The 27494-nt window shown below is 53.2% G+C and overlaps 9 protein-coding genes across 9 annotated transcripts; 6 read left to right on the top strand and 3 right to left on the bottom strand.

Moving 5' to 3' along the window:
* Positions 1-389: 389 nt before the first annotated feature.
* On the bottom strand, positions 390-2102 carry Z519_10771 (uncharacterized protein; the record flags this gene model as incomplete). Its single annotated transcript, XM_016768487.1, has 1 exon — positions 390-2102. The coding sequence occupies one exon, from the start codon at positions 2100-2102 to the stop codon at positions 390-392; it is 1713 nt and encodes a 570-aa protein (XP_016615394.1).
* A 1108-nt stretch (positions 2103-3210) lies between these two features.
* Z519_10770 (uncharacterized protein) lies at positions 3211-7231 on the top strand (the record flags this gene model as incomplete). The annotated part of the gene is made up of 2 exons (XM_016768486.1): positions 3211-3247; positions 3300-7231. 2 exons carry the CDS (start codon positions 3211-3213, stop codon positions 7229-7231), a joined length of 3969 nt encoding a protein of 1322 aa, XP_016615393.1.
* A 1133-nt stretch (positions 7232-8364) lies between these two features.
* Positions 8365-9345, top strand: Z519_10769 (uncharacterized protein; the record flags this gene model as incomplete). The annotated part of the gene is made up of 1 exon (XM_016768485.1): positions 8365-9345. The coding sequence occupies one exon, from the start codon at positions 8365-8367 to the stop codon at positions 9343-9345; it is 981 nt and encodes a 326-aa protein (XP_016615392.1).
* A 1716-nt stretch (positions 9346-11061) lies between these two features.
* Positions 11062-11625, bottom strand: Z519_10768 (uncharacterized protein; the record flags this gene model as incomplete). The annotated part of the gene is made up of 1 exon (XM_016768484.1): positions 11062-11625. The coding sequence occupies one exon, from the start codon at positions 11623-11625 to the stop codon at positions 11062-11064; it is 564 nt and encodes a 187-aa protein (XP_016615391.1).
* A 1206-nt stretch (positions 11626-12831) lies between these two features.
* On the top strand, positions 12832-14991 carry Z519_10767 (uncharacterized protein; the record flags this gene model as incomplete). Its single annotated transcript, XM_016768483.1, has 1 exon — positions 12832-14991. One exon carries the CDS (start codon positions 12832-12834, stop codon positions 14989-14991), a length of 2160 nt encoding a protein of 719 aa, XP_016615390.1.
* Positions 14992-16666: 1675 nt separating this feature from the next.
* Positions 16667-19164, top strand: Z519_10766 (uncharacterized protein; the record flags this gene model as incomplete). Its single annotated transcript, XM_016768482.1, has 3 exons — positions 16667-16780; positions 16847-17890; positions 17941-19164. 3 exons carry the CDS (start codon positions 16667-16669, stop codon positions 19162-19164), a joined length of 2382 nt encoding a protein of 793 aa, XP_016615389.1.
* A 750-nt stretch (positions 19165-19914) lies between these two features.
* Positions 19915-21344, top strand: Z519_10765 (uncharacterized protein; the record flags this gene model as incomplete). Its single annotated transcript, XM_016768481.1, has 4 exons — positions 19915-20086; positions 20339-20585; positions 20625-20947; positions 20998-21344. 4 exons carry the CDS (start codon positions 19915-19917, stop codon positions 21342-21344), a joined length of 1089 nt encoding a protein of 362 aa, XP_016615388.1.
* A 514-nt stretch (positions 21345-21858) lies between these two features.
* Z519_10764 (uncharacterized protein) lies at positions 21859-23408 on the top strand (the record flags this gene model as incomplete). The annotated part of the gene is made up of 3 exons (XM_016768480.1): positions 21859-22403; positions 22458-22573; positions 22624-23408. The coding sequence occupies 3 exons, from the start codon at positions 21859-21861 to the stop codon at positions 23406-23408; spliced, it is 1446 nt and encodes a 481-aa protein (XP_016615387.1).
* A 459-nt stretch (positions 23409-23867) lies between these two features.
* On the bottom strand, positions 23868-27439 carry Z519_10763 (uncharacterized protein; the record flags this gene model as incomplete). The annotated part of the gene is made up of 2 exons (XM_016768479.1): positions 23868-26135; positions 26189-27439. 2 exons carry the CDS (start codon positions 27437-27439, stop codon positions 23868-23870), a joined length of 3519 nt encoding a protein of 1172 aa, XP_016615386.1.
* Positions 27440-27494: the final 55 nt, after the last annotated feature.

Genomic DNA, 27494 nt, shown 5'->3' with positions numbered 1-27494 from the left:
GATAGACTACTCCGCCCTTGGTTGCACCTGGATGAGCTCTGACTCGGAACTCGACGGTGACGATTGGCCTCGCGACATGGTTCGGCAGTGTGTGTATTGTCTGGAACCCAAACCGCTGGTGATGGGAACCAGGAGAAGAAGGCAAGCCGGGAGTAACGGACCTAGCCCGACAACCTTGGCAATAATATTGGATGCCTAGGTATCCATCGCTCAAATAGCCCATCATTCTTAGCCAGTCCTTGGTCCTGCAGTTCATCTATTTCATGCCCATTGAGGCGCTCACATGGTTTGTCCTTCAAGCTGTGGTACCAGGATAGGAAGGCAAGTTGGGCAAGCCAGGAGAACAACAAGGTAAGCTATCGGTAAGTAATTTATCAATTCTGTCCTTCTCAGTCGTCATCTTCCTCGGGCGGCTTGTCTGGATGCACTCTCATTTCAATAGTCCCAGTCTCTCGGCCCCGAGCATCTTTCGTTACAAACGAGTATTTGCCCCTCTGCTCTCCTTTCTGTTCAATCCATAAATCTTTGAATGTGAGTTCCTTGGTTCTGTTGATACTTTCAATGGCCGAGATCCGGTCGAGCGTGGCTTCCAGATAGTCGTTGAACCCTGGCTCCGCACAGATTTCCTTGAATGCGTTCATCATGGGCACGCTGTCGGCTCGGACCATGGCCCTGCTGTCAATGGTGAAGATATTCTCGTGGTCGTAGCTTTGGATAAAATCCGCTCGGGTCATAATTTGGCGAGCAACGTAGAGAGGGATTTGTGGCAAAATATGCCCATGCTCGTCGTCGTAACTGGACTCCATGTCTTTTTCTCTGTCCACAAGTGCCTTTGCCAGCACCATAGCTGCACTGGCATACTTCTGCTGGTCCATCACGTCGTCGTCCATTTCCTCGCCGAGGATACCGCACTTGTTCAGGAACCATGTCTTCTCTGCTTCGTTGATTTGTCGACACATTTTCAGCATGTCGGAGCTTTTGGCGACCCTGTTGAGGAAGTTAAGGCGACCGCCCACCAGGTCGTACACCTGCTTGAGGATCTCGGGATCACGTTTCTGTTCCGGGAAGTATCTAGCGCGGTATCTCTCCAACGCAGCAATCGCGCGAGTCTTTGGGAGATCCAGGATTGGAATCACCTCCATTCTCGTAGCGTAGCGTCGGAGGCGTTCATAGACCCAGAAGTCGTCGGAATTGAAGACCATGGTGATAAGGTTTGCCGCGGCCCACTGTTCAGCACGTTGCTGCATCAGTTCGATCAGGTCGTTCCCGTCTTCATTGTCGCGGATCAGATGGGCGCTGTTGACGATGAGAATCAGAGGGCCTTTCCGACCCGGTTTGCCCATTCGGTTTCTGTGCGCCAAAGCGACTTTTTCGAGCTTATTGAACGCCCGTTCAATGTCAAGCAGAGCGGTGGTGTCCCGTGGCCCGCGTATTGAAAATAACGACCCGATATAATCTTCGTGGTACTCATAGTTCAGCGCCTTTCCGAGTCGAATGCGGAAGATTTCAAGGTCGGCGTGAGCTTCGAACATTGACACTCCCTCCCCATTCTTCTCCTTCATTGCTTCTAGTAGCATGGAAGACTTTCCGGTACCCTTTTCGCCAATAAGGAGATAATATCTGCCTTTTGATTCCCCGTTAATAATGGTGTTGATCTTGGCCTGCTCGGGGCGGGCAATCCAGTGCTCAGTGTCATCGACTGGTTGTTCTCGAGGAGCGGCGTGGGGCTCTGCTGGTGATGCAAGCTCCAACATAGGGTCGCCCGGTTCAAAGGCCTTTTCTATCTTGCGCAGCACCAGAGATTTGTAGTAAACGTGGTACGAGTAACCAGCCAAGCCAAGAACGGCGATTGATGCAAATGTTGTCATTGCCGCCTCAAACGCTCTGGAAAAGGTCGGTCCCAGGCGGCTTTTGGGCTCTGGTTCCGACTTCGAGGGCTTTGACGGTTCTTCCTCGTCCTGATCGACCCCTGGTATGTTGCTTGCGGGTCCAAATTGCTGGGAAAAAGGACGAGGGTGTGACCGCCTAGGTGCCAATGGGCGGCCTCGGACGAGCGACGAGACTAATTGAGGCCTGGCGACCGCCCTTTGCACCGTTCTCATGATGGAAGCTATGCGCCTGATCCAGCAGGGTTCCTAGCACGGAGTTTGGTGTATCCCAGATGACGCGAGATTGATCGCGAGAGAGAAAGACAAAGCGAAGTGCAACAGCAAGCTCGGTAAATGAGTGGAAGAAATGAATTCGCAAGGAAGGACTAGTAAGAGCTCTGAAATGGATGACTACGGAGAACAAGACATTAATATTATTTACAATGCCTGTGGCGGGCAAGAAGTTAAAGGGGGAGCTTTGAAGCGGCTGTGGCTGAGGCTCACTAGGCCGATCCCCAGAGAGGATTGAATGCTCGCACGTGCTCGGCGGGATGGGCAAGTCTTTGATTAGCCTTTACCTCCAAGTATGATCTTCAAAAGTGTGCTATGGGGGTTCGTAGGCGGGAAGTAATTCTCGAGCTGCCCGTTTGCGCGTTAACCATGTTGTACTTGTAGTATGTGTTTCATTCCGTAACCAGGACTAGCCAGGTCAGATGCAAACTCCCAAAGTCGTCTTGTGTCAACCAAAAGGGATATTGAACGTGCCAGTGAAAGATGCTCTCAAGTCGCGTGACTGCTAAATTCGCCTCGTGCCGGGCTTCAGGGAGGTTCCTTCGGGACACGCTAGGAAGCTTCGTTGGGCCTAATGGGCTTAGTGCCCCTGGTACCCCCCTGGGCATGCGGCCTTTTTATTAACTGAGACTCCCAAGACTCCTACCTACAGTAGGCAGGGGTCTTAACGGGAACAAAAGCGACGCCGCTTGAGCTACCACCAACCACGCAACACCCGGCGTAACCCGAGCAAAGTCCCTCGGGGCAGCTTCCAGGTCTCCGGATGCTGCTCGCCATCCAATTGGAACACCGGCTTCGCGGCGATTACTGCGGTAATGCATGGTGCTGTCGATACTCATTTCAAAAATTTATTGTCCTTCTCCTCAAACCGACTCCCAGCATCTGTCACAGTTTCTTTGCTGTACATTAATTTTTCGCCCCAGCATCGCCTTTCTTGTAACATATTCCTTCGTTCTTTCTTCGTCAGGTTGCCCTCTGGCTTTCCACTCCTTCGCATTGGTCTTGACTGTACAGCACGGTGGTATTGCATTCTGCTCTGACATTCTTCCTAATGGACAATTCCAATGGTGACGTGAGGACAACACCAGGTCTGCTGTAGCTCGCCCACCATCACCATTTGACCCTCTAACGCAAATACAGATGTAACAGAGGTCCCGACCAAAGCTGAGACAGCTTCCACCCTCACGAACGGGGTAAACGGTGTCAATGACGACGCGCACGATCAAATCCACACCCACACCCACACCCACACCCACACCCACCATCACGACCACGACCACAGCCACGACCATGCTCATCACGATGATGCAAATGCGGGTGCACTGTTCCAGGTCACCGTCAAGCTGCCGCACAAGCCCTACAAGCAGACGATAATGGTGACGAGCCAAGAGCAGGTGCAGGATGTCCGTCAGTCCATTGTCGAGACCCCCGATACCTTCCAGTACACCTGTTTCCATCTCGAGCACAATGGTCAGAGGATCAATGATTTTGTCGAGCTGTCAGAGGTAAAGGACCTCAAGCCAGACGACGAGATTGTTTTGGTCGAAGATCCGTACACTGAGAAAGAGGCTAGGTTGCACGTCGTCCGCATACGGGAACTCATTGGCGCCACCGGAGACCGATCCGATCAGCTTCATGGCATCTGCGCCGGTTTGTCCCTGCATGATGACAAGTTCGGCTCTGTCCATGCTCCCGCCAGCAAGACGGAAGACAATCCTTTGGCGGGTTATGAGGTCGACGGACGGGTGTCCCTTGACACCATCTTACCATCCCACCAGGACACCTTGCCAAGGACAATCAAGTCGCTCTCAGTCTCTCAATGGAATCCTCCTCCATACCACCTTCGTCAGCGAGGCCACTTGCTCTATCTACAGCTGACCACCAACGAAGGCGAGCAACACCAGATCACTGGTACCGTCTCGGGCTTCTATGTCAACAAGTCCTCCAGCAACAAATTTGATCCCTTCCCGAGGCCCGCCCCCAAGAACCACAGTGCTCATTCTCTGCTGTCCTTGATATCTGCTCTGTCGCCATCTTTCAATGAAACCTTCGTTGAACTGCAGAAGATCAACGGCAGCAAAGACCTCCTCACCACGTTCCCGTTTCAGAACGCGATTCCCGCAAATCCCTGGATCGTCCCGTCTTACTATGCACAGGGAAGCCAACATCAGCCAGATCCCACCAGAGCCCAGGAGGCCTACTTGATCGGAGGTGCGGATGGTGCGGAGAATCTTCGGGATTGGAATGAAGAGTTTCAGACCACCCGTGAACTACCCAGAGAGACCTTGCAAGACCGAGTTTTCCGCGAGCGGTTGACTTCTAAACTGTTTGCCGACTACAACGATGCTGCAGCAAGAGGTGCCGTGCTTGTTGCCAGGGGTGAAGTGGCACCGCTGAATCCAACCGAAGGCAGAGACGCGCAAATCTTCATCTATAACAACATATTTTACTCCTTCGGCGCTGACGGCGTGCAGACATTCGCCAGCGAGGGTGGTGATGAGGCTGCCAGAGTGGCTGTTGGGAAAGACGTTGCAGGTGTCAAAGCCGTGAATCAGCTGGACATCGATGGGTTATTCACTCCAGGCACGGTCATAGTGGATTATCTTGGCAAGCGCATTGTAGGCCAAAGCATCGTTCCAGGGATTTTCAAGCAACGAGAACCCGGGGAACATCAAATCGACTACGGCGGTGTCGAGGGACGGGACATTGTAACCGAGAATGAAGCTTTTGTTCCGGTCTTTCAGAAGCTCTCGAAAGCACTACACGTCAAGAAGCATGCTGTTTGGGATAAGGAAGGCCGCCGACACGATCTGGAGGGAAGTGTTGAGACCAAAGGACTACTGGGCACTGATGGTCGAAAATATGTGCTCGATCTCTACCGTATCACTCCACTGGACGTGGCTTGGTCCGAGGAGGTCGAAGCTGACACCGGGGAAGAGAAGTACCCACATCGGATGTCGGTCCTACGAGTAGAGCTGGTGGAAATGTACTGGCACATGAAAATGCAGGAGTTTGTGAGGGCAGAGGTTGACAAGCGCCGCTCAAAGCAGACCAATGGCCATTCCGGGGACCTCAAAAATAGCGAAGAAGAGAAAATCAAAGACCTCGCCCCTGAAGGAGAGAGCAAAGAGAACAAGTCCGGTGAGGATCAAGACGAACCTGCCAAGGTTGCTCCGGCGTTGGAGCAGGAACGGGTTGACATTTCGGACTTCACCCTGGCACTGAATCCCGACGCGTGCAGTGGTCAGATACCCCAGACTGAGGAAGAAAAGCAAGAATACGAGGCAGACGAAAAGGAAGTGCGTGCGGTGTGCGAGTTTTTGCGAACCAAAGTCATTCCGGATCTGATCAACGAACTCCATGATGGCGATGTTGGCTTTCCGATGGATGGTTATTCTCTCTGCCAACTCATCCACAAGCGTGGAATCAACATCAGGTACTTGGGACGACTTGCAAAGGCTGCCAAAGACAAGGGCGAGCGGCTCCAAGCATTTTCGACGGTGGTATTGCAGGAAATGGTGGCTCGAGCATTCAAGCACATTGCAAATCGCTACCTACGCCATCTGCCTGTCATCTTCGCCGGTACCTGTATAGCGCATTTGTTGAATTGCTTCCTGGGCGTTGACATCAATGCCAACCCGCGTGCCGAGATTGACGAAGACCTGCGGGCTCTGTATCCCGGCGGAGATTTCTCGTTTGAGGAAGTCAACCCCACGAAGCTAAAGGCGGCCATCGAGAAACAGGTCAAGATCCGATATAGGTACGCGCTGCAGGAGGATTGGCCGACGTCAATTCGCCCATTGCCAATGCTTCGAGAAATCTCGTTAAGGCTTGGCCTCCAACTGGTGGCGCGAGATTACAGTTTCAGTAAAGGGGTGCAAATGCTCGTTGATGCATCACCTGCTCGAAGTGCCAGCGACTCGCACTCCAATAGCGGCGGTCAGCCGGACGAGGGAAACAAAAGGAAGAAAAGGAAGGGTGGTGAGCAAGCACAATCAGGTAATGGTGCTGCCAAGCCCTGCACAACCTTCAGTGCTGAGGACATCCTCAATATCGCCCCCATTGTCAAAGACGCCGCTCCAAGGAGTGCTCTGGCCGAAGAAGCTTTGGAGGCTGGCAAGCTCTCTCTCGCCCAGGGCCAGAAGCAACTTGGACAGGAACTTGTCCTCGAGTCTCTTTCTCTGCATGAACAGATCTACGGAATCCTTCACCCTGAGGTGGCTAAGATGTACAATTCACTGTCGACGATCTACTATCAGACAGATGAGAAGGACGCAGCCGTGGAGCTCGCGCGCAAAGCTGTAATTGTCACGGAACGGACCTTGGGGGTGGACTCACACGACACGATCCTGGCATACCTCAATCTTTCCCTTTTCGAACATCATACGGGGAATACGAGGCAAGCATTGAAATATGTCCGACATGCATTGGATATTTGGAGGATCATATTTGGACCCAATCATCCTGACTCAATTACGACAATGAACAACGCTGCGGTTATGCTCCAGTCTATCAAAGAGTATTCAGAGTCTCGCAAGTGGTTTGAAGCTTGCTTCACAGTCTGTGAGGGTCTCTTCGGACGTCAGTCTATCAACGCGGCTACCATCCTGTTCCAGTTGGCGCAGGCCTTGGCTTTGGACGGAGACCCGCATGGGGCCGTCAACAAGATGCGAGACGCGTACAGTATCTTCCTGACAGAACTCGGAGCAAACGATCGAAACACCAAAGAAGCGGAGAGCTGGCTGGAACAATTGACGCAGAATGCCGTGTCAATTGCCAAGCAGGCCAAATTGCTGCAGAATCGGCGTCTGGCAGGGATCCGCCATCTTCCCAGAATGGGTATGGGCACAAGGCTCCAGCCGCAAAATGCCAGCACGGCTGCCTTGAATGCAAGCTCCAGGGCCGGAGCAACTCAGCCGAGTGTACGCACCGGAACAGGTGATCCCACCTTCGACACCAGAAGCATTGACGAGCTGTTGAGATATATCGAAGGCGGGGAGGTCAAGCCTAAACAAAAGAAAAAGTCGCTCAACCCAAAGGCCCGAGCATCCAGGAAGGCCATAGTTGTCTAGAGATGGAGCTTCGTCTTACGAAGGCCTCGCAGCACCTCAAGGTGTAAGAATGCCTCCGTTCGGACAATCAGCCAACCAGGACGTGCACCTCCCCCCTGGGGCAGTTTCATCCTGCCATTGCCTACAACGGCAATTTGCAAACTTATATATGCGAAGACATCAGAGGTTGACGAACAAGGGGCAGACTAGTGATACGGTAGGATTCATTTCCTTGTGACAATCTGTATAACATGCAGCCACGGGATGTATGGGTATCGTCTCGGGTCCTGAGCCGTGCAGCGGCTGGAAAAAAGCAAATTTTGGTCTATGTAAGAGCAGATAGGAGCGGGCATACCCGTCAAGACAAGGGGCGTAGGTAGGTCCCTATGACGGCCGGAGCATAGAGCAGATGACATTTAGATATGCAATCAACGTTTCTCAACTCCATCCGACGGATGAACAAGAGTGTGGATGACTAGTTGATTTGTGATCTTTTTGACATGGAGGATGCCACCGACAGGTCGAGATGTCGAGATGTTCTCTTGACGGGGGTTCGGTCGTCTGCAGGATTGCCGGATTAGGAAAGGCGCCCTGGTGTGCCAAGGACGTATGCCTCCGGCTTCACCACCAATTCGTCAGCGGCTTCCACGCCGTCACCACCGTCACCGTGTTTGTCAGCAGGGACCAACAAGGACCCCGCTCAGCCCGCTCAGCCCGCTCCACCGAATCCGTCTCGCCGTTTCTGCCACCGCCCGATCGTGCGCACCATCCCAACAGACGACCAACATCGCCAGTGTCTCTTATCAGGCAGACTTCGATTTTCTGCGAGACTTTGCACCTAAGCCTACAGCCCGGACGAGATTACCACTTGAACTTCCACCTTCCACACGCACTGCCTCTGACATTGGAGGCATATGCTACCCTGGACTTAGGCAACCGCCATCCAGCCATCGGAACCCGAAACTAATCCGTCGCATCGATTACTGAGCCAGAGAAGGCTTCGGCTGAATTGCAAGTCTTTTTCGTCTGGCTTCCGACAGCCTCGCTTGAGACCTGGCTGCATCCCTCATTATCCCTCGACTGGTTGGACAGGAGCCTCTTCGTTACTCCAACATCCCTCGGCTCGCCCAGACTTTCCTTCGATGTCGACGACAATGTCACGGCGGCAGCTTACGACGAGCACCACCTACACCCTTGCTCATACTGCCCAGTGTAAGCTAAAACTCGCCGCGAACCGTCCTGACCGGAATCTGCGATTTGTCCTTGGCCATGCCTTTACCCTCGATAATCTCATGGTCCGGATCGTCGAGATAGAGAATCAGAGTGCCAAATCTGTGTTTCAGGAAGGCAAGCCGCCGAGCGACCATGGATATGAACACTATGACCGCACGGCGCCACAGCCTGCAACACCAGAGCCGGATCCTCACTACGACTGCACAGCAGCGAAGCCAACCCCGTCGGAGCCTGAACCAACCCGGGGTCGCAGAGTCAGTTTCCACGACAACAACGCCCGACCATCCAGCACAGCAGGTGTTGGCTCCAACAACCGCTACAACGGCACTTCTTCGCCCACGCGGAAACGCTCTCCGCCGCCCGTCGCGATCGAGCATACGTACCTTGACGAAGAGCAGGACGAAGACGACACGTCCTCGGACGACTACGACGACCCAAATTCGTACCTCTATGACTGCACAGCCGTAGACGCAGAGACGGAAAAACCGCCTCTAAAACAGAGGCCCGTGCATGATGCATATTCGGACGAAGAAGATGCCGCGCTCGAGCTCGCGGACGACGAACTCGATGATGAAATGAATGACCTCTCTCTCACGCGCTTTGAGTCAGCATCGGCCAAACCGCCACGGATGGTTCGTTCTAGCTCCTCGTCATCCGACGAGGAAGAGGACAACGCGCAGCCGGTCACGCCGCCTCAATTACCTGCCGACGTCGATGTCAGAGAGATCATCGGCGGCGAGAAGGACGATGAGCTGACAGATCTATACGAGAGCGTGAGAAGGTGTCGATGTCACGGCCGGAGGGAGGACCCGGAAGTCGGAGGCACGCCGCAGGGGGTATGGGATGTGCCGGTGGAGAAAACAGGAGGAAAGCATTTGGCGGTGGTTGCGGTTGCTGCTTGACCATGACAGAGGGGATGGGGACGAGATAGTCTTGTCGTTGTTGTACAAAATTGGTCCTGGCTGGCGGTGGCCACAGCACGCTGGCAAGCAATGTACCTTTCTCCTTCCGTGTGGACAAGCAAACCCAGAAGCAGGCACTTTGGCAAGGAAGGACTCAGGTGGAGGAGCGGTGATTTTTCGTCCGCGGATACTCTGATTTTGGAGGAGAGGGCAAGGCAAGTAATTACTCAGCCATGGTCGTTGTGGGAGTTTGGAAAACAGCATGTAGGTAACCCTTTGCAACACGTGGACAATTCTACTCCGCTATATATTTTTTAGCTACCAGTCACCAGTTGATCCCCTGTACCTAAATAAGAGAGAAAAAGCACTCCCAACTGGTCACCCACATTAGGACTTACTACTGGCTGACCGGCAGAGGGAGGGCCATTGTACAAGTACGTCTAAGCGACACGGGAAGACCTGCTTTTCCCCCTCTCCCTCTCTCCCCCTCTTGTGGTCGATTGCGGCGGTGAATCTAGGCATCAAATTAAGCACCATTGTTGAGATAGGTGGGAATACTCGGTACATAACTCTGTGGCGGTTTGGATTGAGATGGACTGGAATTGTTCTTAGCTATGTAGACAGATATAGCTTATGTCGATATAGGTATTGATAGTACTCCCTCTATTTAGAATTATGATTCTTGGCAAAAAACACCAATGCGTATTAACTTGAGTCCACTTTACTATTACGGAGGAGTACGCTATGTACAAGTAGTATAACACTCCATTTAGTACTCGGTGAGGACTGCTTGTATGGATGGACGGATATATAACCTATGAACGGGGATCAAAAGATTTCCCTTTTCGCTTTCGCTTTCGCTTTCCTGTTCATTTCCCTATTCTGTTGCCTTTCCCCTTCCCCTTTTTCTCACTAGGTCTCCCTACGGTCCTGGATACCAACGGACCCTCCCTCACTCCCTCGCTCCTGACCTCGCACTGTTCTCCCATCCATCTATTCACCGTATTGACAAATCTCCGAGCCCACGCCTCCTCGAGTCCTCCTGTGCAAAGACGGGTCGGACGACGCGGTCTTCCTCCGCTCCCATCCACTCTCAACGACAAACAATGCCCCGGGGAGGAATGACTTAAAGAAGCGATGTCGCTGTGTATCGATTCTTATTTCCGGTGTAAAAGGCTCCCACCGCGTTATCGACTCGCGTGTCGTCTGTGCTCGTCTCTAGCCTCGCTGTTTGTTTTTAGGCCTCCCTCAAAACCCCCAATGGACCTGGTGGTGTTCAGCGCTGTTGCTCGAGGCGCGTGTTCTCTAAAGTCTCGACTGTTCGGCTGCGATTTTGTCCAACGGCCCGTGGATTGGCAATCTCGAAAGACAGAGATCATTAGACGAAGCGAGCTTCAAATACGTGAGAAATGCTGCTGCACCAAACAGGCACACAAGGGAGCTGATTGCCTTTAGAGAAGAGTTCGCCCATTGGTGCGTGGGTTTTTTTTTTTGGAATTTCCATCTCGTACTGTGCCCCGAGCATCATATTTCTGGTCGCTCAGTTCATTCTATCGCCCGCAGGTGGTTGGTGACGGTAAAAATAACGAACGCCAGTAATCCCTCGCACTGAAAATGGATGGAGTCCATCATCAGAATCGATAACTCTGAAAGGCCAAAGGTGCGGTGTTACGAGAAAGTATTCAGGCAACCGACATTCCGCTCTTGCCTAGGCGTCTAAGACTTGTTCTTCCTCCTCCTCGTACTCTGAGCAGGAGTCCTGTTCATCTGCGTAGGGGTGATGGGAGGAGTCTCCTCGAGAGCCAGCCTGACAGACTTCTTGGCCTTGCTCTTCGCTCGCTTGGGACCTCCCATGCCGACCCCCAACAAAAAGCAAATCCTCGTTGCTGCCCCGCAGTAGACAAAAAGGTAATTCCCATAGGCCATGGCGTTCCAATTAGCGACGTCGTAGTAAGATTTGATTCCGAGGGGAAAACAGCTGTACAAGTGCCCGAAATCTGCGATAAGAAGACCTAGCAATAGCACGCGCCAGACTCTCAAGTCGGTTGTTGCGCGCAGGACGAAGGCTTCGTTGATGGCAAATGCGACGTACAAATTGCCGAGTTGTCGCAGTGCGACATTGGTTGCCGTGGGCAGGCCGAGAATGCCAGGCGCGGAGGCGGCGTCAGTGAGTTCGAGATAGGTTGCTGGTAGCAGCCAGGCATAGTATGCTCCGGCGAGTGTTGCAATAGGTTCGATCCAGAAGAAGAAAATGATATACGGCAAAGGGATGGCGGCCATGGTTGCTTTTGTGGCCGTACCGCGGGTGACGTTTTATCTCAAGGGACAACGAAACTGAGAGAAGAGCTCCTTTGCTCCGAATGAACTATTTGGCGAAAGGGGATTCAAGACAAGAGAGATCTCTCCTGTAGATAATGGGGTTTTCTTGCGAGATGAGGATGGCCAACTCTTATTTTCTCCGTCCTTCACATATAGACTGTAAGCATGAGGTTGGTTGGCAAGAACTCTCTCCACAGATAAAAGAAAAGGCTGGATCGCCGACTCGCCGTGCACCAGCATGGCATCCAGGGATTGTTGCAGAGGGATCCTCGGCAGCGCTGAGCGGAGTCGTTTGGCGAGACGAACCACGGGGAGAACAAGTTGCTGAGACCCATGCGTGTGATGGAGGTGCAAGAAATCTCGTCAGCTCCAGGGTTGAAACGCCGGTGTGGGATCGGAGGGTGCTGGGGTTGGAGGCTGAGGGCAAGCCTGCGCCAGATGGCCTAGGCAGTCAAACGGCGTTCCGTTTGGGGCCCTGCTGGGGCTCACGGGTGCCCACTGGTGCCGCTAGCAGGTCTCTGGGGGCAACGAGACAGCCCAATAGCGGTTGACGGTGCCCTGCATGCAACCGTTCGGCAGGGCGACGGGCCTACTAGACCTCGATCCCAGGCTTTGACAGGCCGGACTGTTATTGTTGCAGGGGTGGCAGCATCCCAGATTTACCTCCCCTTGTTGGTCTGAGTGCGCGGGAGCCACTCCACAGTCCTGGACCGCCCCCGAGCCATCAAAATTATCCACCCGTCAAACAAAAACACTCCAAACCCATCAACTTCCTCCCCCCAGACACCATTGTCATGGACCACCAGCAAAAATCACCATCCGTGACCTGTACTTTGTTTTTGTGCATTTTCACTCCTTGAATCTATTGCACCCACGTTCTTTCTTCACTACTTACATCTCTTGCTGCTACTGTTGTTCGTCTCATTTGTCACGGCAGCTTGATGCATTCTCTGTCAGCATTGAGTCTCAACATCCATTCCTCTCATATTCGCTCTTTTCGCCACGGGTCTTAGTGCCAGAGAATTTTAGATCGCTCGCTCTCTGATCGACTTGTAGTACTACGAGAGTATTCTTTTTGGTCTCAGGCAACATACGGAGCTGGCCGAGTCTTCTGGCAGGCGCGTCCGACAAATTTATCGCTTACCTCCTTCCGGTCTCACCGCTACCATGTCCCACCATGGGGCTTCCTCTTCGATAGCTCCTCAACGCAGGACATCTCTCTTTATTCTGCCCCGGCCCAAGACTGCCTACGAGGGTTCGACAGGAGTCGAGGAATCTCTCCGAAGACCGGCGACGCGCATGTCCCTCATGATGGCCACGGCTGCTCACGATGTTTTGGACTGGGGTTCTTTCAATCGGAATCAGGAACAAACTGGAGAAGGAAACAATAGCCCCGAGTTCGTTGACCCCTTCTCCAAGTTCTCTGGCGAGCCTCAGATGCTTGGGCCTTCCCGCCCACGACGATACTCGACTTTCACACGGTCTGTAAAGCATAGCATCTCTGAGATTCGTTCTCTCACCAGACGGATGTCGCTCACTGTCAGAGGGAGGAGCTCTAAACAAAAGGAGGAGTCGGGAGAGAATGAGCGGCCACAAATATTGCCATTGAAGCCAGGTGGAGAGATGATGGATTTGACTGAGGCCATGTCCACCAGACCAAAGTCTCGCGGATGGTTAATGCGAAATCCTAGTGCCCGGAGGAGACCATCTCTGCCACTGCTTCAGTTCCATACTCCTCCTGAGGTGCAGGCAGACATGGATAATCCAATCTCTACACGATTCCGAGGACACCCCGTCCTGTCGGACCTAGTGTATGGTGGAGCAGAAGCCCGTGCCTCAGCTGCGGCTCAGAATGAACTGTTCCATGCCACGAGAACGCCACCTCTCCCGCCCTACGAGCCGCCAGAATCGGAGATTGACAAGCCTGAGCCGGATGCGGAGAGTGGAATCGGGATCGTGCTAGACACGCGTGTTCGGCGTGGTTCTTCGCCGGCAAATGTACATGTCATCTGTCGAGACCCGGCATCAGTTCTTGCAACAGAGTTGGTGGAGTCGATCCTGTCTTTCCTTGACGTGGAGTCGCTCATTCAGGCTTCCCTCGTGTCCCACAAATGGCACGAGCTCTGCCAATCGCAGGCTGTCTGGAGGAGAATCTTTTTGCAAGAGTATGGGCCCAAGAACGAGTCGCCAGCTGCCGGTGTGCATCTTGCTGGACTCGGTAAAAACAAACCTGGGCAAGATTATCGGAAACTCTTCGAGGTACGGACTCTGATCGACAAGCGCTGGCGCAACGGAGAAGCTGCTGCAATATATTTGAACGGCCACAAAGACAGCGTCTATTGCGCCCAATTCGACGAACAGAAGATCATCACGGGCTCGCGCGATAACACAATTCGTGTGTGGGATGCTCATACCTACCAATGCATTCGCAAGCTGGGGCCTCCAAACAATCCCCGCGAAAGACAGTCGGTCCAGATCCCCCTGGTCGAACCAGAAGGCGTTATTCCGTTCTTCAAGGCCTATGTTTCATCACCGGCGCCACCTTCCCCGGAGATTCCCCTGTATCACCAGGCGTCCGTTCTATGCCTGCAGTACGACGATGAGATTCTCGTGACAGGATCTTCGGATTTCTCCTGCCTGGTGTGGTCGATCAAGGAGGACTATAAGCCGCTATTCCGGTTGATTGGCCATCATGCTGGGGTTCTCGATGTCTGCATCGATAAGGAGCGGATCGTGACCTGCTCCAAGGACACTACGATCAAGATCTGGGAGCGTCCCACCGGCAAACTTGTCAAGACGCTCCTGGGCCATCGTGGCCCAGTCAATGCAGTCCAAGTTCGAGGGAATTTCTTGGCCAGTGCTAGCGGCGACGGCATGTCCAAATTGTGGCGTCTGGAGGACGGGGTTTGCATCAAGGAGTTCCAATCCAAAGATCGTGGTCTCGCTTGCGTTGAGTTCTCGGAGAATGGTCGAACAATCTTCGCGGGCGGCAATGACCGGGTCATCTATGAGTACGACACGGTCACCGGGCAACGGATCCGCGAGCTGAAAGGGCACAAAGACCTGGTGCGATCACTTCATCTCGATTCGGCGAATTCACGCATCATCAGCGGCAGCTACGACCATTCGATCAAGGTGTGGGACGCGGAAAAGGGAGAGTCCGCCGAGGATAGGGGGCTCCAGATCAATTTTGAAGGGTGGTCATCCAGTTGGATACTGGCTGCGAAAAGCAACTACCGCAAGATTGTCTGCACTAGCCAAGATGCGAGGGTGGTTATCATTGACTTTGGTTATGGCATTGACGGAGTGGAATTGGTCGAGTCATGATTCCCAGTTGGCGTTGGTCAAAATGATACGACATAATCCGCATTGATTCACCATATTACGACGTTCATGACTCAGGCGACGGGACACTGTTGAGAGGTGAAAAGCAAGTTTTATCGGTTTATTTTGACGGGGGGTTCCCAAAAGCGGTTTCTTGTGACCTTTTTTGAGCTGCAAGGTGTTGGTGGAGACTCTATGCAAAAGAGGACGGATAGGGGCTCCGAAACATATCTTAGTTGGATGGACTATTTCATTTGTGTTTTGTTATGCGCTCTCTCGCGCCGCAGTCGTGGTGGGGAAGGATGACAGGGGAGAGGGCAGTTTCAGGGGGCCGGCCCTAATGCAGGGAGAGATGCGGGAAAGGGAGGTGTCTCAAGAATGCAGAGTGGAATAGAATGAGCAGCTGAGTCATGCACAGTCTATGGTACGGAAAGAAGGATGGAGACAAATATGAAGACTGAGGCAGAGTCGGTCCATGGATGTGGTGCCAATCGCTACAAGTACTGTACTCTAAATGTACCTGATATGCGAGATACTAGCGCAACCAGTACCTCCCAGTTACCTGGCAAGGCGGTACGAGGCGCGGCGTTGGTGGTATTGGCGGTATTACTGTATTACGGCGGCAACAGCGGGTAAGATCAAGATCGTGGCGGGCGAGGACGTCATTGTGTTTACGCGGATGCCCTGCGGTGCCCAATCGGCTGGGCGCGTTAAGCGAATCTGTTCCCTTGCACCCCAAGGCTCATCCCCGGTTCTTTCATCGAAGCGGCGCCCAAATAATGCCGAGAGAGTGTTGAGTGAAACGGAAGAAAAGGCAGAAGGATGGGTATACCGATCCTGTTGACTCACCTCCAGACAGCCGAAGACCAAATGTTGTACGGGGCGCCCGTGGGCTCACAAACCCTGCATTTGATTGTTTACCCATCCGGAACCAGCGATGACTAAAGGCACCGAAGCGTGGGAGCCATGTGCGATTCTTGGCTGCCGTAACTGGGTGCTAGGTGCTGATGGGTGATGTGGTACTCGGTATCTCGTCCTGCTCTGTGAACCCTCTCAGTTAAGGCCTCTCTGGTTAAGCAGAGGGAATCAGCGATCGATTCTTAGCTGGGTAGCGAGGGTAGCGAGGGAGGAGGCACTGCTCAAGTGACAGTGCTTCACCCCAAGGACCCCACGCACGAGTCAAACGCGTTTTGATACGGGACAAATTACGCGATTCACTGGGCCTGGCCTGTCACGCTCTGCCCACCGTGCGCTCTTTTGCCCTTTTGCCTCGAGCCGCTCGCCAGCCATTTTCTCATCCCTCTTTTCGCCCTGCCAAACTGCGCCTTCTCGAAACACTAACAACCTACAACTACCAAACTGCGCTTGTTCTCTACCTCGTATCAAGCCACTTATTCGCAACTACCCTCCTCACCCACACCACGACCTCTCGCATCTACCATCCGTCTGTCCATACCACCCGCTAATCTGTCGCCGCCCTGTCAGGCTGGGATTCCATTCCATGCCTCACATTCGTCCCAGTCGCTACCGCGGAAATCCCTGCCTCAGATCCAAAACATTGATTGACGTCGCAAAGCCCACCCAGCGCACCTGCTCTCAAACACCTTACAACTCCTAACAACTGCTCCTCTTCATCCTTCTCAAACAGTCAGCGCCCTGTCCGGCCCACGCACACAACATGCCCCCGTCCAAGAGGAAAGCACGCCGCAAACCCGCCGATCTCCTAGAGTCTTCAGAGCTGGACCTTCCAGACTCTTCCCCGTCACGTCCGTCGGCAAAGAAGCGCAAGGTTGTCCCTTCTTCCCGAATCCTTCCATTCAAGCCGCGACGCAAAAGCTGACATCCTCACCAAAAACAGGTCAACGGCGCTCGTACTGCGCCCGCCAGGAAGAAGTCCGTCACTCCCGACGCCGAACCTGAACCCACACCTCCCGTGGACTCAAGCGACGAGACGGAAGAAGTTTCCCAAAGCGATCTCATCGACTCGGTTGTTTCCTATCTCCAAGTCTCCAAAGACCCCATTGTCGCCAGAACCGAGTACTCCAACGATAAAGTCCAGAGTAACAGTCCGCAGAAGGTGTCGGCATATGCGAAAATCGCCGGTCGAGACTGGACCTACTTCGTGCGCGAACAAGCGGTCAACTTTGGGAGACCGCCAGACGATCGCCCTAATCTGAATGGCGCTTCAAGCCCTATCGCGGATCTGAAGGAGGTCCTACCGGTCCATATTGACCTGGGTCCAAGCAAGATTGTTTCACGGCACCATGCCTCGATCTACTACGATGCAGATTACCCGGTGGATGAAGGCGGCTGGCACGTCCGAGTCAATGGTCGAAACGGAGTTCGGGTCAATAACGTTCTGATCAAGAAAGGGCTGAGGAGGCAGATCAAGTCAGGCGATATCTTGGAGATTGCGGGGACGCAAATGATGTTTGTCACGCCCGGCGACAAGGTCGAGATCGATCATTACTTTATCGAACGTGCCAAAGCGTTGGCTGCAGGCGAGGAAGTCAGTCCTGCTCAACCCCAGCCTGAGCCTTCCAAATACGAAGTCCCATCCGGACCGACTCAAAATTTCCCTTCTCTGGCCCCGGCGCCTCCCGACTTCAAACGCGAAGCTACACCGCCGGCGCAGACTGCCGACGGCAAATCCCAGCGGGGCGTCTTCGACAGTAAAATGCCCATGTCGCCCATGTATGGTCGGGGGATGATGATGGAAAGCACCCAAGAGATCGACTACAGTCGGGACAGTGCCAAGGACCTTAAACCACCCTTCAGCTACGCAACAATGATTGCCCAGGCTATCTTCTCAAGCGAGGAAGAGAAGCTGACCCTGAGTAACATCTACTCATTCATAGCTGACAAGTACGCCTTTTATCGCCATTCCAACAGTGGCTGGCAGGTATGGACTCCACTTCCACAATCCCCGGCGTGCCGTACTGACCGGACCAGAATTCCATCCGACACAATCTGTCGCTGAACAAAGCGTTTCAGAAAGTTCCTCGGCGAACTGACGAGCCTGGAAAGGGGATGAAATGGCAGATAGCCCCAGAATTTCGTCAGGAGTACTGGAAGAAACAAGCCCGTCGCGGAGGCTCAGCTCCGTCTTCGCCTGCTTCTGGCAAGGAAGTTAATCCCAACTTCAGAGGGCCTAACGGCCAGAACCTGGGTTATGATACTAGTATGGTTAGCCAGTTCTCTGCACGAGACATGTCCGATCGGGCAGGGCCTCCTTCCGCTAGGTTGAATTTCCAATTCCCTCCTTTTAACCCCAGGCAACAACAGTATCCGCCGAGCCCCAGCCTGGCACCTCCTGTCTCGCAACCTGCGGAGGCTATCACGCCTCAAAGGCGAAGAACGGACACCCAGGGCACCCTTCCGGATATGGACCTCGAAGATTCCCCTTTGCGACGTGGTAATGCCGCCCCGACACCGCATCTCGGGAACAGTGTGCCGATGTACACGCTTCCATCTTCTGCTCCGCCTCCTCATCACTCACCGTCAAATCCCACGCTGTCGTCCTCGTACCTGGATACCCCGTTTCACCCGTCACAGCATAGCATAATTACACCTGCGCCACTGCGACAGAACCCCAGACTAGCGCCTCCCAGTACCTTGGTCGCTCCTAGCAAGTTTATGCCAGAGTCGTCGCCTGCGGGCCCTCAAGGCCTCTTCTGGAAGGGTATTATGGGCGCAACACCGGGCCAGCCGCTGCCTGACATGTCACCGGTCAAGGATGAGGATCCTCGAGCGAATGGCATGGACAGAAATGTGATGAGTTCAAGTCCACCCCCTATTGATGCGAGTATGGGGAGTCCGAGCAAACCTGCCAGAAGTAGTCAAGCTCCTAACAGCTCAAGCTCGGCCATGAAAAGAGAAGACAGCCCGGCAAACGCACTCGGGTTGAAAGGTGTGGCAGCTGATGAAAATGGAAAGTTCGCACGCAGTTTTCAAGGCAGCGCGAATACGGTGAGTGCGGTCAATGGTCAGATGGGGGCCAGCCGATTTAATACACACCATTCCTCGAATACCGCCAGTGTGGCTTCGAATCATGATGTTAACGACGATGAGGGTGATGACGGGTTTGATTTGGCCAAAGGATTTGCACCCATTGCAGGTGGAAGCTTCCATTCGCAGAGAAGCGGTAGCCTTGGTGTTGCGAGAGCTGGATCGTGAGCTTAATCCCGTCGCAAAGTCCAGACTCGATGAGGTTTGATCTCGGTTGGTCTACTCGAGCAGAGGCGTCGTCACCTATAGCAGAGGGCTATTGGACATTGTACGAATAAGAACAACTAGGATCATGTGCTATGCTATCATGGGAGATGTTGATGTTGAAAATCGGATATTATGGGCGGTGGATCTGGTGACATGGTGAACATAAGGGGTGGGAAATGCGTTGCTTGCTTTCCATTTGGAAACCGAATGCACCCATGGGGAGTTTGGGATCAACATGGTGTGTCACGGTGCTCATTGTTCACGCCATTCAAGGATTGGCGAGGTTGATTGCCAGAAATAGTCCGAGTCGGAATAGTTTTGTAACATCAAACAACATCACTACTTGACCTCATCTCTCGCATCTGCCTTCTTCTCTTCTCAACCTCAAACATTCCTAACACTCATACCAGCACTTCGCGGGCTTGTGGGGTTCTGGAGGTTAATCTATTCATTATCCTTGCCGCGCTCTTCAATCGTTCAGATAGTGACAGAGGCTTCCCTACAGTGTCGGAGGCGGATCTTCACTTCAGCGCCTTGTTCAGACAAATTTTCTACTCAACCTCAGCCTTGTCTTCTTTCTCATCCTCACTACTCACAGCTTCCATCACACATTGAGTTGTTTCCTGTCTGGGACTGCTATTTCCCTTGTAGCCGCATTGTTCTCGCTGGCTGCGTTGCCAACAAAAAAGGAGGAGAGGCGGTCGGGCCACGATGTTTCGCCGTCTCCCCCATACTCTCCCCGCCGACCCCGTCTTCGAGCCGGACCTCGCCAAGTTAGGCTTCTTCATTAATAGTGAAGATGTAGTCCGCTCGATTCGGAGCCCGGACCGCAAGTATCAGTACAAGATCAACAGGAATGACCGGTGGAATGAGGTTCACAAATGTGAGTGACTAAATCTCCTTGCTCAGGGTCCGGAGAAGGAAGAGTTGTATCGACTATTTGGGCGACCGGTTGCAAGCAACCGCCATGAGAGCAGATCCTGAGAATATTGTTGGATGTGAATCTAACTTCAGGTGACTGATAGGGGCCAATAACAGTGAGTCCATTCTTCTCTCCAGTCTGTCGTAATCGCCCAGATCCGTGGGAGACAGCCGGCAGGAGATCTAACCTTTCGCCTCTCATCGTTCGTTCTAGCTGCGATTCATCAAATCATCAAAGACCGGCTCTCTGATCTCGGCTGCGAAACTGTTCGACTGCCACTCGGCGCAAGCGAGGCGGAGAACCACGTCCCCATCCTCGTGTCCAAGGACATCGACACCAAAGCCCGAGTGACCGTCTTGTTTGGCGAGAGGAACATAGAACCGGGGATTTTGAGCTGGCGTATGATCGGCGAGGCTGGAATCAATCGTGGTTCGCTGGTCGAGTTCGCAAAAGCTCTCTTGTTCGTTCCGGCCCCTGGGACTGCGTCAACCTCAACCAGCGCGCCTCGACCTCCCATCGCCACGTCTGCGTCTACGTCCGGACTTATCGTCGCCAATCCATGTCAGTTGCTCTGGTATCGCGGTGGCGGACGCGCAGTGTCGGTGCACGAATGGAACTGTTTGCCGAGGCCGAGTGCTGTGCACGACGCCCCACGAGTGGACGCTGTTAAGAATAGAATTCCTGGCAACCGGGACTACGTGGAACACGTGTCTTACATGTTTGAGAAGGTGATTCCAAGCTTGGTCGCAAAGGAAGCAAAAGTGGATGTTATTGGGCTGGAGTACACTGGGTCAGCGGCGCTGGAATACCTTGCTGAGCATTGTAGGTGCGGTATTGTCTGATATCTGGGACATCCTGACAGTTGCTTACAGGGGACTCGTGGTCCAGTCGCATCAACGGCATCTCTCTGGTCACACCTCAACACAAGATAGCAGATATCATCGCCAACGGCGCTCCCGGCGACTTTGTCACCTTCATAAGCAAACGATGTCGAGCTTACTTCGTCTCACCGTCACCCATTGAGACACCGATCGCTGGTCGTGAGGAGGTCGGATGCAATTGCTACGCGAGTGGAGAGCACCTGTATCAGGAGAATGCGATGATGAGGTGCTGGAGGCACATGTTAGACTGGTTCGACATGTTGTATGTCAATCCAGAGTACGAGGAAGCTGAGTTTGAGGTGATGGGCCAAGATGAAGAGGTGAAGCTTGGTTGGTAGCGATCAGCAGACGCAGTCAGGGGAGCATCGAGTGTTGTGCTGTTGCAGGGGCTGGGAAAAAGGTAGAATGCATGGCCCCAGCCGACTACAGTTGAAAGGGACAGGCTGCGTAGACTTCGACAACGACTTCTCCAAGTCGGCAGCGGAGGCAGCTGCTGAATCAGGCTTTGAGGTCATCACGAGAAATGGGAGCTGCTTGTGACGAAGATGAAAGACATCATGATACTTAATTGAGAATTTCGAGAATTATACCGACAATAAGGGCTGTTGGAGCTGGTGGAGAAGAGACATGAGGGAAAAGGTACGAACTTACCTACTAAATATGTGTCTATGTTCATGGCCACGACTCCAGGACTCTGCCACACCCGAGTCACTCCTTCCCGTCAGGTGGCATTCACCAGAGACTTGGTGAAGCGGTGGCCTCCCCTAGCAGCCTCCTGAGATATACTCGCTGTAGGAACCTCAGCGCACTCTCTCCTCTTTCACCCTCCCCTCAGTCAAGCATCCATCCAGCATGGTCAAGTTCCGGGGCATTGAAATATGCATCATATCACAGTTCGACATCTGCAAGCTGCCAGAGTTCCAGTACTGCAAACCATCTCGACTGAAGGATCCTTTCCAGGCCAGCAACCAGCGCGAGCACCTGTCCTCCACGCCCTATCCGACGGCAGGCTGCTTTGTTCCAATCTACCCGGGCTGCCAGATTTGGTTCGAGTACACCATTGACGGTCCTCATCCTCTAGAAGCTGCCTGGTTCTTCAAGCTCTTTATAAATGACAGGGCTATCACATCATGGGATTGCACAGCAGAGCATGGCTTCCATGGCAAAATGATGTACAACTTGGTCAGCGAAGGCGTGGATCCAGACACGGGTGTCGCAGTAGTCAAAAGACAGGCACTAAGATTCGAAGATGGGCTGGATAACCGCGAAAGAGGTGGGCTCGACGAGGATTTGATCCAGATCAATGTGCACAGGATCGAACATAAGAAGCGGGTTCGAGACCTTGAACCAGGCCTGGGGCAGGCCGACGCTGCCAGTGCTAACGCCGATGTGTTGCGGTCAGTGCACTTTCGGTGATTCTGTTTATTTGCTGATGTCTTACAAGTCTGCAGATTGACAAACAGCGGCTTCCTTGAGCCCTGCGTTCGTCCTCGACGATACAAGTACCAGCTTCTTGACCCTGTTGACATGCCTTACGCGGCCTTCCAATTTCATTGCCGCCCTTATGGTTAGTACAGCATTTTTCTGCACCATTAATGATGCTGACTGTGGCCTCAGAATACCTTGAGGAGAACGGCATTGCTCGTTTGCACGTTTGCCCCTCTTCACGCAGCACCAGATCCTCAATCATGTCGAAGAGTTCAGACAATATCCAATTGTTCCAGGAGTCTGTCCACAACACCGCGCAGGAGCATGCCGATGAAGCTTCACCGTTGGGAAGCTCTTCGCATCAAGTTTCGCCAATTAGATCGCCTTTCAAAGTTGGAAATACCTCTTCAATAGCAGGGAAACAGACCTTCAAAACGGTCACATCGTCTGAAAGCTCCGCTAACATTCCCCTTAGCGAATCCGACGACTCGCTCAGTGTGAGAACTAAAGATAGTATCGAGGACTTGTCGTCGAAAGTTCCGCGATCTCCAAAGTCTGGGAGATCACCTGGCCGGCGCGAGAAGATCATAGATGGCGGCCAACCAAAGAAAGATGCGGAAATTCCACCATCGCCGACGCCGTCGACGAGATCGCCTCGCCAACGCCTGAGAAAGAAGCTCACGGTCAATATCAATGGGGCATATTTTGACGTTGACAGAAAACGACGACCGTTGAGCCCCTTCAACGGTGGCGGGATGCTTAGGAAGGCTCGTGCGCCTCAGACAGCACCAGCCTCAGTCACAGAGTTTGGGCCGACAGTAGGAGAAGATGCCAGACCTAAGCTCCAGAAGAGTAAGCCGGAAACGGAGGGGAAAGGCGAGAGATGCGGTTTCAGAACAACAACCGAGGAGCGGGGAGGGAGGAGACTGATGGGATTTCTAGGAAGGAGGATTGCAAGCGAGAAGAATGCCTAAGGTATGTCGGGACTTGAGATTCGTATCCCACATGAGCTGAATGCATCGAGCTATGACGTTCACAACGATAAAGGGAGACATCTGGCATGGGGAGAGCCAGGCTCTCAGATTGTCATGCACTTCGTAGATATCGATGTTGTCCTGAACGAATATCTTTTTGCACCGGGTTGTAGCCTCGCCCTTGAATTTTTTTTCTCGCCAAGTTCGGGGAGGACTCCAGACAACAATTTCCCCAGTTTGCTTGAAGGAATTTGGCTGGTGTTTGTTTCTGAGAGTCACTTCGTACAAATCCTATACATCGTTCGATTTTCCAGATGTCTGACCTCATCGCCGCCAACCTCGCCGACTACCTTGAGGATGTTGCTTGAAACCTGACGTCGCCTAGTTGTGGTGGCGCTAGACCCGATTATGAAGTCGCTGGAGTCGCCCTCGAACTCGCTGTTGGGTGCCAATCACCAATCAGTTGTATGGCTCGAAGAGCTCGCCCACTGCCCGTCTCAAATCCAACCGCTGCTCGATCTGTCTCGCTGCCGGCCTAGGATCAGTGTCGTCGACAACACTGTTCGGATTGTCTTCAATTGACTTCAGCAGAAAGTCGTTGACATCGATAGCATTAGCTCCATGCTCGTCAACGATTTGAGGATCCGCGCCCGCCTTCAAGAGCCGTTCAACAAGGTAAAGGTTGCCCATTTGAACTGCGAGCCAGATGGCAGTGCGGCCATTTTCATCTTGTTGATTTACCTGCTGAAAACTGGGTTTGAAGTAGTCAAATACTCTCTCGATGACCAGCGAGACAGCCGGATTGCTCTCATCTTTCCTCACCCACTCCTGACTCAGCGCCAGTGCATGGAGCACGGAATAATTATGCTGGGACGAGACCATGAACCTGACGTCTGGTACCTCTCGCAAGAGCCAGTCGATACACACCCATGACGACCTAGTCCGCTCCTTGATTAGAAAGACCAGGACGCTGCTAGCGTACTTCATTTCCACCATCAGGCCCTTCTTGTATTCGCTGTGCGGATTGGCGCCATGTTCTAGCAGCCACTTTGCAAGAGTAAAACACCGGCCTCGAAGCGCACACGCGAAAGGTGTCTCAAACTGTCTGCTATTGTCCTCGAATCCGTTGATCAGAGCACCACGGGCATGAAGAGCTTCCGCAAAATATGCATCACTATGTCCCGCTGCGGCACATAGATATAGCGGCGGCAGATCGTGCCAGTTCTCATCCACATGAATCTCGGTCGCGTTCGCGTCGTGCTCAAGTAACAATTTGAACACGCCTTTCGAACCTTGAAAGATCGATTTGACGAGTGGCGTATAATGACCACCATCTAACCAGTACGACGATCTGATGTTGATGTCACCCTGGCAGCCGCTTTCAAGAAGATAGCGCACCGTTTCTGGAAGATTGAACGCACACGCCAGCAAAAGGGGGGTGGTCCCAGCGCATTTCATTCCCCGAGGGAATCCACGCATATGCTCCTCGCCTCCCCATCGACGAATGACGTTGAAAGTTCCGTAAGCCTCTTCCCACCAAGAATGGCCATGTCTCGCGATCTTGGAGAATCTCTCGCCGTAGATGATCTCACCGCGAATCGCCACAGCTAGCAGAGAGAGCCCAGCATGAGGATGTGTTGCAGCAAGCGGATCCCCAAGTGAGCGGAGGAGAGTGTCAAGAATTCCAGCGTAATGGAGTGTAGCCGCCAGCGACGTGGGAGATGTCCCGTCCGCTCGTCCGCCTGCACTAGTAACTGATGCACCGCATGCGACCAGTGCTCGAACAGCAGCCAGGTTGCCTTTGCCGACTGCGCGATGCAAAGGAGTACCTGCTTCGTAATCACAAAGCGGTGCGAATTCAAAACGGATAGCCTTGGCCGTTGCTTCGACATCTGCACCGGCAGTCACGAGCGCTTTGGCAATGTCGTGCGCGTCGTCGCCTTGGAAGGCAACCAGCCAATGCAATGGTGTATCGCCGTTACTACTTCGAATCTTGGGATCAGCCCCCATGCTGAGCAGAAGTCTGACAATGTTTCCGTGCCCAGAGCGACATGCGATTAACAATGGTGTTTCAGAGTCAGCGCCAGTTGCATTGACCGTCCATGGCATTGAACCACCCCACAGCCTCACCACCTCTTCGAATCCTGCTGAAGCTGCAAAGTGCAACATGGTGTCACCTTTGTCGTTGACATTTAGACTCAATGCGTCAAAACCGGGATTTGCCATAGCCAGCACAAGCCTGTCCCTAAGCTGAATATCCCACTCGGTCAAGGTGATTCTCTGAGTTGAGAACAGATCTGCGAATCGATTCCGGCCCATTCCAGCATACCGTGAGCGGATCCTTTCCCAGACCAGGAGACAGTTCTCCACAGAGACGACCGCCGGCAAATCCTGTTGAGCTGCCGGATAGTTCCTCTGCGCAGCATCAATCAACCAACCTTCAAGGCTTGCCGATGTTTCTGCTGGGAGAGAATAATTGAGAGCTTTCGCAAACCTGTACACCAGACTTTGAGCTGTTTGGTTGCCATTCTCAGCCGAACGGATAAGCCAGATCATGCACTGCTTTTCCGAATCCGGGTTGTGGCTGTGGCGCAGGGCATCTATGGCAAGTGTGAATGCCGGCGCCGACTTGATGGTTGCCGTTGACGCCCTGAAGACTCCGATTAGCCGCGCCCGCATATATTCTTGGACACACGGACTGAGAGTGTCTAGCATATCTGGTAACATCTGCTCAAGAGTTCAGTCATCCTCTTCACAATTCTGCGGCCAGGGTAGCGTACGAGAAGGTTTTCCACGTGAGAAAGTTGAGTGACAGGTGAATATCCTACACCTTTCTCCGACGGTTGGCTGATGGCAGTATTAGGGATGCCTTGTGCTAAGTGCCGCAGAATCTGGCACGCCATACTCAAGTTTCGTTTTGATGGATCGAGGCGCAGTGCGACACTAAGCACCCTTTCAACCTGCTGTTGGTCGACATCCATAGCGAACATTGTTCTTCCGAATTCGACAAATGCATGCAGAACGTTATCTTGGTGTCCGGGCATTCTCTCGTCTCCCATTCCATCACGGTCACCACCATTGGACGCTTTTGCTGTTGTATCTGACATTTTTAGGGCTGGATGAGCTCCCTTTGCCATGATGCTCCAGATTGTCAGACCGAGGGAATAGATGTCGGTGCAAAGCAGACCTTCCCGCGTCAAGTAGTCTGCCCATTCTGGAGCTTGCCACGGCGGTGTACGCATGGGCAGTCTTCCCATAGATCCTTCTTCTACATCAAGCACGGAGCCGCCAAAGTCTGCAAGTTTAGCCAGCCACCTGCATTGAGATCTGCTTTGCCGCGAGGAAGGGAAGATCAACACATTGCCTGGCTTGAGGTCGCCATGGACGATTCCGCATCTGTGGATCGCGTGCAATCCGTCAGCTATTCCAAGCGACAATTCTAAGCGGTGCTGGTAAGGCATGTCGAGGTCCCGACCGAGAAGATCGTCCAGCGTCCCGTGTCCACATTCTTGGATTAGAACCGGCCATTTCTGCAGTGTGTCCGACGAGTCCGTCTCCCAGCCCAGCCCAAACAGCTTGACGATATTCACATGATCACGCAACGGCCCATGGCTTAATGCACGGAGCTCCAAGATCACGTCTCCAAGCCGTGTCTGCTCTTCCCGATTGCTGAAGTCCTTGACGGGCAGGACGCTCTTCAAGACGAAGCTGCGATCTGGACTTGGTAGGGTCAAAGCTCTGACACTGAATGAATGCCCCTGCCCTATGAATCTTGTAGCCGCATCAACGATGCCAACATCCTTATTGACGAGTTGCTCAAACACAAACTCTTCACGATCCACGGTGCTCAGATGAACATCTCCAGCAAGTGCTATATAGAGAGCAAACAGCTGATCTGCGGTTATGGTGATACTTTCAAATGTTGTGGTCCCCAGTCGCGAGCGGATAGTAATGCCGGCATCCTGCCGGTCATTGGAGTTCTCTCGAGTCGAGACGCGCAGAGTGCTCGGCCTCCTCGAGGTTTCCTCCATCGTTCAACAAGGGTATCGACTTTCTGCTGCTCCAAGAAGGTTCGGGGGGCCTAGT

The sequence above is a fragment of the Cladophialophora bantiana genome, assembly GCF_000835475.1.
Source record: "Cladophialophora bantiana CBS 173.52 unplaced genomic scaffold supercont1.19, whole genome shotgun sequence".
Lineage (NCBI taxonomy): Eukaryota > Fungi > Ascomycota > Eurotiomycetes > Chaetothyriales > Herpotrichiellaceae > Cladophialophora > Cladophialophora bantiana.
This window is presented reverse-complemented; position numbering and strand designations above follow the sequence as displayed.